The 12,746-nt window shown below is 39.0% G+C and overlaps 1 protein-coding gene across 3 annotated transcripts in view; it reads right to left on the reverse strand.

The window, feature by feature from the left end:
- Window positions 1-12,746, reverse strand: part of dock8 (dedicator of cytokinesis 8) — a 173,447-nt gene that overhangs the window by 124,844 nt on the left and 35,857 nt on the right. For all 3 annotated transcript variants that reach the window (XM_062025731.1, XM_062025730.1, XM_062025732.1), the window contains 3 exons: window positions 9,118-9,293; window positions 4,887-4,958; window positions 4,439-4,547 (listed from right to left, as the gene is read on the reverse strand). In XM_062025731.1, the coding sequence (XP_061881715.1) occupies window positions 4,439-4,547; window positions 4,887-4,958; window positions 9,118-9,293 (357 nt within the window). The remainder of the gene's footprint in view (window positions 1-4,438; window positions 4,548-4,886; window positions 4,959-9,117; window positions 9,294-12,746) is intronic.

Consider the following 12,746-nt stretch of genomic DNA (forward strand, 5'->3'; position numbering starts at 1 on the left):
ATTTAAGAGCGGCGAAGAAAACCATAGCTCATTAGCATCAAAGTTATAAACACACAAAACAGGGGTTTCCCACTCGGGCTTACTAAAGTTATAAACACACAAAACAGGGGTTTCCCACTCGGGCTTACTAAAGTTATAAACACACAAAACAGGGGTTTCCCACTAGGGCTTACTAAAACACTTTTAAACACTCTAAATTCTAGCATCAAGGCTAGATTGTGGCCAATATACTTCCAAAACACCACTGAGGGAGCTCTTTCTTAAAATTGCTGAAATACATTGTAATATGGGAACTTTAAAAGTAGCAGAGTTAGAGCAGGATGACACTGTTGTGTTCTCTATTTAAAAGCCCACCCCCACCACTCGGTATTGTTGCTACATGCTTCATCAGTATGGGCCACCTTGCTGCTCTGACTTCATTTCATGGCTGCTTCTAACAAATCAGTCTTGAACACAGCATGGCTAACTTGAGTTCAAGGAAAACAAAGCCGTATTCAAACCAAACTGGATTTCATATTTAAAGGGGTACTGCACTTTTTGGGGAAATTTTTCTATCATTCAATATCCTTAAAGTTAAAGTTAAAGTACCAATGATTGTCACACACACACTAGGTGTGGCGAAATTATTCTCTGCATTTGACCCATCACCCTTGATCACCCCCTGGGAGGTGAGGAGAGCAGTGAGCAGCAGCGGTGGCTGCACCCGGGAATAATTTTTAGTGATTTAACCCCCAATTCCAACCCTTTATGCTGAGTGTCAAGCAGGAAGGTAATGGGACACATTTTTATAGTCTTTGAATACACTGGACAGCTAACAATGTAGCTAATAGGAGTCATATATTCCGCCTGAAAAGCTCTAAAAAAACATCCAAAAACTGCCATTAATACTCAATTTACATGCTGAGACCTGCATATTAGACCAGTTGATCTGCCGTCTCTTTTCTGCTCTGCTTCGTGGAGAGGGGGGGCTGCTGATTTGTCTCCACTCAAGATGATCTCCGGCTAACCCCACTATGGACTGGACTCTCACACTATTAACTGGATACACTCGACGTCCATTGCACCAGTCGCCCAGGGGGGGATCCACACATCTGCGGTCCCCTCCAAGGTTTCTCATTGTAGCCCATTGGGTTGAGTTTTTCCTTGCCCTGATGTGGGATCTGAGCCGAGGAGGTTGTGGCTTGTGCAGCCCTTTGAGACACTTGTGATTTAGGGCTAGGTAAATAAACTTCGATTGATTGATTGATTGATTGATATTAACCAAGTATTAGCAATACTGAGGGAACTCTCCTGAAGGAATCAATAAAGTACTATCTATCTATCTATTGTTTGTGTAAGAGCTAACGCCAAGGATCATTTTAAGTAACAAAGCGCCTTGATGACAGAGAGCTAACTAGCTTATGCAGTCATTAACATACTGAGCTGCTGCGGCTGCATCACCTTTGAGTTGATAAACGTTTGTGCTGGATTATAAATCATTCCTCGCACCGGTATAGCAAGAGGTTGTAGCCATAAACCGAGGGGTTGGTCAACTTTGAAATTCAATATAGACCTGAAGACATCGCAAGGAGGACTCGACAATATGCTGGTTTGCTCCCACGTTATTTATGTTTTTCTTTACCACAGGAGTGATGATTAAAATGAATTAATCATCTAAACGGGAAGCAGGAGTCTTGTGCTAAAAGATAGAAACATCCCATCTGTCGGGATCCCAGTGAGAGCGGATATCGTACAGAAAGTGGTTGTTTTATTACGTCCGTAGTTTGTCTTTCCTGTTTAGCACTAAAACTGCTTAGTGTTTCACTATAGCAAGATCCGTTCATCACTCAGGGTCTAAAACATGTAGCTCATCCTCCATATATTCAGGCTTAAAAATAAAAGGTTCTACATCAGGGGTGTCAAACTCATTTTAGCTCAGGGGCCGCATGGAGGAAAATCTATTCCCAAGTGGTAAAATCACGGCACGATAACGTCAACATAAAGACAACTCCAGATTGTTTACTTTGGCCAAAAATAGAACAAGCACATTGTGAAAACGTGCAAATCACAAATAATCCTCTGGACAAAACACTTCAAGTTTGTTGAAAATTCTGAGGAAATTGGTACAGTTCCAAAAACATAATGAAGAACACAATGAACTTAGACTTTGTCTCAGTGTATCTACAAAGCCAGGATTAAACTTTAAGTCACAGTCTTTCTGGGATTAAACAAAAAACACAACCTTTGAACTCTTCCAGGTATGATATACCTCCTTTGTCATGTCCACGTATCAATCCAGTGCTAACTCAACAAACCGTAAGAAACAAGAGGTAAAAACTATTCAAAAGGGTTAAGTTTTCTCATTTTTGACAGAGACATTATGGGGGAGTATGGGTGCCAAATAACGACGTGGTCGAAGCATAAGACATAAAACGTCAGGTTTTAAGTTGTTCTCTCTCTCTTGTTCTTATGCTTTCTGTGCTCACTATGTTCACTGCTCGCTGTACATATCCTACCAAGTCAGACCTACACTGTTTCAATGTCCATTTCTCAGATGATATAATTGTTGATGCTGATATCAACCAAACCTAACCCCCCCCCCCCCGCCCCAACCCCCTCCACATTCCCCCCCCCCGGATTGTAAATAATGTAAATAATTCAATGTATATACTCTGATGATTAACTTGTGTGATGACTGTATTATGCTGATAGTATATATTTGTACCATGAATTGATTAACGTGCACCCCGACTTAAACAAGTTGAAAAACTTATTCGGGTGTTACCATTTAGTGGTCAATTGTACGGAATATGTACTGTACTGTGCAATCTACTAATAAAAGTTTCAATCAATCAAGTTTCATTTGGGTCAAGGGAGAGGAGCCGCAGCCACGCTTTACTTTGTGCCTCTTGCTAGTCCTAACAGAATTGCTATTTTGACATCCAGTGGACACATTTACAACAGCAGTTTCTTTCATTAAAAAAAAATGCAGCTCATTTTAATACTTGGCAAACTCATCACGCGGGCCGGATTTAACCTGTTCGCGAGCCTCATCCAGCCCGCGGGCCGTACATTTGACACCCCTGTTCTAGATCATCATTTGTCCCAAAGTGGTTGTTGTTGGCTCTAATGAAGTCGGCCATGATTAGTAGTAGTAGTTGTTGTTGAAGGAAATAGTAAATGTTGCACTCTGTGAAATCAACGTGCCGATCAAAATGTTCAGGTAATACTTAAAATGACCAAAATATGGTAATATGAAATTATTAGAGATGTCCGATAATGGCTTTTTTACCGATATCCGATATTCCGATATTGTCCAACTCTAATTACCGATTCCGATATCAACCGATACCGATATATACAGTCGTGGAATTAACACATTAGTATGCCTAATTTTGTTGTGATGCCCCGCTGGATGCATTAAACAATGTAACAAGGTTTTCCAAAATAAATCAACTCAAGTTATGGAAAAAAACCTTTTTTTTTAACATGCCTCAAAACAGCAGCTTGGAATTTGGGACATGCTCTCCCTGAGAGAGACTATGAGGAGGTTGAGGTGGGCGGGGTTGAGGTGGGGGGGTGGGGGTAGCGGGGGTGTATATTGTAGTGTCCCGGAGGAGTTAGTGCTGCAAGGGATTCTGGGTATTTGTTCTGTTGTGTTTATGTTGTGTTACGGTGCGGATGTTCTCCCGAAATGTGTTTGTCATTCTTGTTTGGTGTGGGTTCACAGTGCGGGGCATATTTGTAACAGTGTTAAAGTTGTTTATACGGTCACCCTCAGTGTGACCTGTATGGCTGTTGAACAAGTATGCCTTGCATTTACTTGTGTGTGTGAAAAGCCGTAGATATTATGTGACTGGGCCGGCACGCAAAGGAAATGCCTTTAAGGTGTATTGGCGCTCTGTACTTCTCCCTATGTCCGTGTACACAGCGGCGTTTTAAAAACTCATATATTTTACTTTTTGAAACCGATACCGATAATTATGAGACCAATACCGATAATTTCTGATATTACATTTTAAAGCATTTATCGGCCGATAATATCGGCAGTCTGATATTATCGGACATCCCTAGAAATTATATAATGAATGTGCCTGTTACTACATTACATACAGTATTTACTTACTGCATTTACTGTATATACACCGTCGATGGAGGTTTTAGGAGGTTTTTTAGCGTGCATTATAGGCTCAATATATCAAATCTCCATTACCTGCATTGTTAGCCACCAATTTCTAGCGTTTATTTACGATTTACAATGCATAAAAAAGAATGATTCCAAAAAAATGCAGTTCCCCTTTAAGAGAATAAAGTAACACATCTTTGTTTGAAGCACACCTATGATGTGACAAACACCTTAGAAGTTGACCCAGTTATTATATTTCTCCTAGACTTAAATGCCCCCTAGGATACAAACAGTGTTGTTCACGTCCTTGAACAAAGTGCTTGTGCTTCTTACCATTTTCTCCTCTTTGACTGACTGGACGTCGGACTCAAACGTCTGTTTTTGAAGGAGCTTGTGCAGGCCGGCTCGCTCCGAATACGCGCTCCAGCCATCCCCTTGGCACCTTCGCACACACACAAACACACACTTTTCATGGTTCCATGCACACACTAGAAACAACATGCATGGCTACGACTGATACACCTCTGCACGAATCAAAGTAGATAACGACACAACATAGTCTCATACAACACAGTGTGTGTGTAGATCAGATAGGAGGTGTATAGTATTTATCAAGGCTTTCTGATGTGCCTTGCTTCCTGTTTAAGCCTCTTGGGCATACACTTCTCTGGTTTGGTGATGCTATTATCCAAAAGCATGCACCCTCCACCCACTTTCACCATTTATAATCCAAGGTATATTTGAGTAACTAAAGGCAATGTCACTATATGAAAGGTCTGACCTTCTAGACACCACAAGCCACGGCTGGGTGTAACTCTTGACGCAATCTCTCACGTGGGGATCCAACTCCACTCTGCAAAACAAGGACATAAACACAAAATGAGAGTGTGACAAAAAAAAACAATCCTGCTTTTAACACTGTATGAGCAGTATTGACATTTGAATAGGTAGTTGTGTTGGCAATGTTAAGACATTATAATGACCATCAAATGTCATATTAGGTTAAAACACTCACTATATTTTGTGTGCAACCCTATTTTAAATGTGTACTTTGTTTTAATAAGGCCCCTTTCACAATGCACACCAAATCTGACTTTTTTCCTCTCAAGTGACACAGATCGGATATTTTTTGCCAGTCTAAAGGCTCCAAAGTGCTGTTGATCTTTTCACTTCAGATTTGGGCCACATCAGGAGGTAGTTTGAATCCGATTGGAATCTGTTCTTTTCAAATGCGACCTGAATGCAACTTTTACGTCATCTTTAGTCGAGCTACGTCATTGGTGTGCGTAGGAAAAGACGCGGCCCGCCAGCGGAAGTGTATACGACATCAAAACATCCGATTTCCGTGAGAAAAGTCGTTTTCCAGTATTACATCACTAGGCAGCAGTGCACAAATAATAGGCTATATATATATTTTGATTCCAAATAAACAGCAATTGTTGAAGGTCCGGAAATGGTGTCTATACTGTGGCGTATTTGCTTACATGTTACGTACATTGCGTAAGTTGTTTAGGTAAGTACGTTAAAAAATAAAGTGAACGAAGAGCTGCGCTGAAGTCCATGTCCCCTCTGCTTAACAGCCATACAAAGATTACAACCAAATATATTACACTATATATATATACATACATACATACATACATACATACATACATACATACGTACGTAATCATAGTAAATCAAGTGTGTTGAAACACATTTTCCCCATACGATTAACCTGTTTTAACACACTTGATTTACTATGATTACCATACGTAATTACTTGTTGTGATTACTATCATTGATTACACTCAGAACTATATAACTGATTATAGATAGTACTTTATTGATTCCTTCAGGAGAGTTCCCTCAGGATATACCTGATTATAATAATAACTGATTATACCGGTATACATACATACCTACATACATACATATATATATATATATATATATATATATATATATATATATATATACACACACATACATATATACACATACATATATACACATACATATACATATATATATATATATATATATATATATATATATATATATATATATATATATATATATATATATATATATATATATATACACACACACACACATAGCTTAGCTATTAACATGCATGCTCCTGGCTTGCTCTTGAGTGTGTAACAAGTTTAGCCTAGTCCTCCAGTGATAATAATACTTGATACTTAACATACTAAGAAATGCAGTTTATTTGCAGTAATGGAGGTGATTATTATTAGTTAAGGCGGGGGTCAGCAACCCGCGGATCTAGAGCCGCATGCGACTCTTTAGCGCCGCCCTAGTGGCTCCTTGGACCTCTTTCAGAGATGTGTGAAAATGGAAAAAGATGAAGAACATTTTTTATTTTTTGTTTTAATATATTTTCTGTAGGAGAACAAACATGACACCATCCATCCATCCATTTTCTACCGCTTATTCCCTTTGGGGTCGCGGGGGGCGCTGGAGCCTATCTCAGCTACAATCGGGCGGAAGGCGGGGTACACCCTGGACAAGTTGCCACCTCATCACAGGGCCAACACAGATAGACAGACAACATTCACACTCACATTCACACACTAGGGCCAATTTTTTGTGTTGCCAATCAACCTATCCCCAGGTGCATGTTTTTGGCGGTGGGAGGAAGCCGGAGTACCCGGAGGGAACCCACGCAGTCACGGGGAGAACATGCAAACTCCACACAGAAAGATCCCGAGCCTGGGATTGAACCCAAGACTACTCAGGACCTTCGTATTGTGAGGCAGACGCACTAACCCCTCTGCCACCGTACAATTGTTAGAAATCCCACTGTTTATGTTATACATGCTTCACTGATGAGAATATTTGGCAATTTGGCAAGCACCGTGTTGTCCTACTAATTCCAGCAATCCTTAAACTCATCGTAGTTTGTTTACATGTACAATTTTCTGCTGCCACAGAAAGACATGTTTTATGCCACTTTTTTTTGGTCTCATTTTGTCCACCAAACATTTTATGCTGTGCGTGAATGCACAAATGTGAGCTTTGTTGATTTTATTGATATGCTGGAGTGCTTCTCAGGCATATTTGGTCAATCCATGACTGCTAGCTAATCGATTCTAACATGCTATTTAGGCTAGTTGTATGTATATATTGCATCATTATGCCTCATTTGTAAGTATATTTGAGCTAATTTAATTTCCTTTACTTATGTCCTCTCTGTATGTAATTTATATTTGCATGTCTCATGACACATTATCTGTATGTAATATTGGCTGCATTTCTCATTGTTGTTTGCGTGCCATGTTGTTCCAGACCACAGCAAATGTTACCCAGCTTGCAAAGATTGTAATAAATCCATTAAAAGAAGACAGCCTGCCGTTTCCTTAAACTTGGACACACACGTCTATACCTTTGGCCATTCTGAGCCAGTAATTTCCAGGAGTTATCCCACCCTGTGAGAAGCCTCCATTTTACTAATGATTTCCAATGTTGCAAAAATGTGTAGAATAAAAATTTAAATACATAATTTCTGTCAACGAAGATTTGCGTCAGCCTTTGATAGTAGGCTAATATAGCTAATATAGACACTTACATCATGTGTTGCCTTCATTATAACACTTATATAAGGCTTTTCATTTTTTGCGGCTCCAGACAGATTTTTTATTTTGTATTTTTGGTCCAATAAGGCTCTTTCAACATTTTGGGTTGCCGACCCCTAAGTTAAGGGAAGCGGCTTCACACTGTGTATGGAGACACAGGGTTGGAATTGGGGGTTAAATCACCAAAAATGATTCCCGGGCGCGGCACCGCTGCTGCCCACTGCTCCCCTCACCTCCCAGGGGGTGATCAAGGGGATGGGTCAAATGCAGAGGACAAATTTCACCACACTTAGTGTGTGCGACAATCATTGGTACTTTAACTTAATAATAGCTGCTGGACCATTGTCAGCCAGAGAAGATCGGCATTTGTAATCGGCATACAAAGTATTCACGAAAATTGTCCGATACCGACCGATCTGCACATTCCTAACTATAACATAAAAACTACTGTAGTTGTTCTTAGTACATGCTATTGTAATGATTTTCAAACAGTGTTTATAATCTAAAAGTTTGCTTTTCTTTTTAAATGGCGTGTCACGTATCAGATTTGTGGTATTTTGGGAGGGACAGAGCATGGATTAAATTGATATGAATTCATTTCAGTATGTATGGCTACTTTGACATACAAGTCTTTTGAATTTGGTCGTGCTCGTAAGTTAAGATACCACATTATGGTACATTTCCTGGGAAAACGGGACACATAAGGCTTTTTCATTGCATAACAAATCTCAATTTAATCTGTAAAAAAAAAAAATACATAAAATGTAGCCATGCCCAAATTGAGGGCTGAACCCACGTTTTTCACTTTACAAGTACGCATCATAACCACTGAGCTACCCATTCTGACAGGAGAAACAGGCAGGTAATCAATTTAGTTTTAAATAATAAGCAGTTTTGCTGTTCTACGAACGATTTTCACTAGTTTTGTTTTAGTTAAAATTCCGATTATTGAGATGAAAGGTGGGTCTTAAGTTGAGCTTCAACGTCTGGTGAGGTATAAAGTATTTGTTGTATATTGTTAGTTTGATGCTGCTTATGCTTCAACTCTGTCATAAAAAAGTAAACAAAATAAGTGTGTATAGTATACGGCAAATATTTCTTAAATTCAGTTTTATCATTTTATATGTATTTGTTACTATAGAAGTCGAAAATATCCTGCAGTGATTTTTATCAAAATGATATTTATTTCATATATAATTTTTGCAATGGGTTCCTCATTTTTCTGGCTTGTGCACCTGCCCCTCAAATTTTTGTGAACGTGCCTGTTGAACACATGGCGTGAATAAACCATCTGTATATGCTGAAACACTGAGAAGGAATATAATTAAATTGGCGAGGCTTCTCTCTACTCCTTTTTAAACATGTTGAATTGTCCAAGCGTAAACATGTCATGTATTTCAACATATCGAATTTCTCTCTGAGCTGGCAACTGACCCGTCCTGAGGGACAGCAAGCCGGACGGTGCGGCGCTCCTTCTCCACCTGCTCCACCTTCAGGTCGTCGTCAGGGAAGTCGCCAAGTTCCAACATCAGCACAGAGTCGCTGTTTCGAAGCTGTGACATCAAGAACTCCTCCAGGTCTACAGGCTCCACCGCTTCATATGACTGTGGCTAAGTAAAGAGTTGAAACAAAGAAACTACATTGATGCAAGTCTTGGGACAATGTTTTTGTACATATACAAGTACATATACATACACACACTCATGCATATAATCACATTTCATCAAACATATAATAACATTGTTGCCCTACGGGAAACTGGGTAACACATGGCACACTGACAAAGCTTAAACTAGTGTTACTATAACAATCTACAAGGTTAATAAAGTTGGCTTCTCTTTCTCCCCCTCCATTTATTTGCTTTATTTTGTATTTCAAGTTATCATTACATATACTGTATGTATTGTTGCATTTGAACAACTGTATTGTTGATAATAGAGGTAATTATTGTTATTATTCATTATCAATAGTACTATTTCTATTGGTATTTGTATTACTCCATTTTTAGTGTAATAATGTTCATTGTCATTTCTGTATTATTTATTTCACTAACTGCTTATTTGCTATCACTTTTAACCATCATATTTGTACATATCCTATTTGCTGATGTTGTTCTGTTGTTGTTGTGTTTGCTGTTCTTGTCTCTGTCTTATCACCCTCTTGTCCCCACAATTTCCCCCTCTGTCTTCCTTTGTTTCTCTTTCTATCCCCTCCTGCTCCAGCCCGGCTGCACCAAATAATAATATAAGTCCATTTAATAAAGTCAAATACAAATAAGGCAACAAGAGAAGTATCCCACACTTCTCTTTTGTAAAGTACATTTGTACAGCCGATATGGGCATCTACATCAACAATATGATTTGCCTCAGTAACTGGCCAGGACAAAAAATAAATAAATGAATAAAAAATAAATAAATAAATAAATAACTCCTCCAGGTCTACAGGTTATTTACTTAAAAGTAAAGAGTTGAAACAAAGAAACTACATAAATACAAGTCTTGGGACAATGTGTTTAATCAAGCAATCAAATAAACCCATCAGAAATTTGGAATACCCCTTTTTTTAATAATAATTATTTCAAGACAATTTTGTGTAAAAATGTAAACAATACTTCAAAAACAGACTTCACTACACCTTCTAAAATAAAGCTTGGCGCTTTGCCAACTATCAGACACAGACGGGAGCTGCAAGTTCAATAATTTTGTTTCCATCCATCCATTTTCTACCGCTTATTCCCTTTGGGGTCGCTGGAGCCTATCTCAGCTACAATCAGGCGGAAGGCAGGGCACACCCTGGACAAGTCGCTACCTCATCGCAGGGCCAACACAGACAGACAGACAACATTCACACTCACATTCACACACTAGGGCCAATAATTTTGTTTGTCTCCAGTATATTGCTGACCGAGCATGACGTGGCTGTTAAAATGTGAGTGTAATGTTAGTGTTGCTAATTTATGTCCTCCAGTCTCACTCCATTGTTGTATGTGATTTATGGCATCTATTTCGTAGAATACAGAGTTAGAGTGCATATGCAAAAAGTGGATCAAGTGTATGAGAATCAAGGGGATAAGTTAGACAAGCCATTTAATCAGAAAAAAAAATGAAAAGAGGCTGACAGTGCAGCAGAAATACAGAACCAGACTATTTTCTGCTACCTCATACCTGTCCAAGAAAAACAAAGTGGCCCATGTCAGGCAGATGGTTCTATTTTTAGCAGGAACAGATTTATACTTTTAGCTTGTGCACAAATTGGCAATGATATAAAATGAATAGTTGTATCTTTCATTGGAACACAGTGTCACACACATAAGACATAAACACAATAAAACTATCACCAGCTGGCACAAAATGGGGACTCAACTTTTTACTCACATAGTTCAAACCCCCACGAGACCTTAACATATCCCGTTTGACTTTTTCTTGGGTTTCTTATTGCTTTTTTGCAACGCAGTTTCAGTTGTTTTAGTTTGTTTTACTGTTAACTGGCTAACTTGTTTTTACACTTGTACAACAGCTAAACAGCACCAGGACCAGATAATATTTTAATTGACACAATTAAAGAGGGGGAGGATGTCATTGCTAAGGAGCTGGCGAAGCTATACACAGCTTGCTTACATCAGGGGAAAGTGCCAGAGAAGTGGAAAGAAGCTAACATGATCATCCTTTTCAAGAAAGGGGACAAGAGGCACCTCAAGAACTACAGACCTATTAGCCTTCTTTCAAACATATACATGTTGTTTACAAGAATCCTGACAAATCGAATGGAAAATACACTTAATAGCCATTAACCCAGAGAACAAGCAGGGTTTAGGAGTGTTTTTTCTACCATGGACCATATTCATACATTGAATCAGATCAAAGAAAAATGCCAAAAATACAACAAACCACTTTGTATGGCCTTCATAGACTATGAAAAGGCATTTGATTCGGTGGAGACACAGTCGGTTCTAAAAGCTCTGCAAGATCAAGGAATTCATCATAAGTACATTAACTTACTCAAGGACATCTACACAAACTGCACTACCACAGTTACGATGCACAAACCAAGCGAGAAAATCCACATAAAGAAGGGTGTCCGACAAGGCGATACAATTTCGCCTAAACTGTTTACAGCTTGTTTGGAAGGCATATTTTGCTCTCTGGAGGGGGAGGATAAAGGAGTTGATATCAACGGAGACAAATTTAATCATCAGAGGTTTGCAGATGACATTGTTGTCTTGGGAGAGCAAATCAGGGAAGTGGAATATATGCTTAAAGACCTTGCAAATGCCAGCAAATGTTGTGGATTGAAAATGAATATGAAGAAAACAAAAGTTATGGCAAATTCCATGGTACCTCATGGACCTGTGACTGTTAATGGAAATTAAATTGATGAAGTTAATGAATATATCTATCTGGGGCAGAGATTTAGCCTGAAAGAAAAGAGTCAAGAACAGGAGATAGGGAGGAGAATCAGATTGGGCTGGTGCCAAAATGGAAAACTGAGCAACATCATGAGAGGAGAAATACTGTTAAGCCTAAAGAGAAAGGTCTTTAATCAATGCGTGTTACCAACCATAACATATGGGGCTGAAACCTGGGCATTGTCAAATAGAATGGAAAAGAAAATAGCAGCAGCACAACACAACATGGAAAGAAATATGCTCGGAATAACATATAAAGACAGAAAAACAAATGAATGGGTGAGAAAACAAACGCAAGTCCAAGACATTATGAGAACTATCAAATTAAGTAAGTGGAAGTGGGCTGGACATATCAGTAGAAGAACAGATAATAGATGGACTTCCCTAATGACATCATGGAGACCCATGGATGGGAGCAGAAATAGAGGAAGACAAAGAGTGAGATGGCGAGATGAAATAGACAAATATTGGGGAACAGTGCAGTGGCAGGGAGCAGCTAGAGATCGTTCACTATGGCAGAAACATGCTGAGGCTTTCGTCCAGCAGTGGACTGACAACGGCTGATGATGAATGAACAGCTAAAACTTTTAAAAATGTTACTTAAAGCATTACCTGAACATTTAAAATTACAGAACTTTGACCCTGTAACAGATTATGT

This window comes from Entelurus aequoreus, linkage group LG17 (genome assembly GCF_033978785.1).
Source record: "Entelurus aequoreus isolate RoL-2023_Sb linkage group LG17, RoL_Eaeq_v1.1, whole genome shotgun sequence".
In the NCBI taxonomy this organism is placed as follows: domain Eukaryota; kingdom Metazoa; phylum Chordata; class Actinopteri; order Syngnathiformes; family Syngnathidae; genus Entelurus; species Entelurus aequoreus.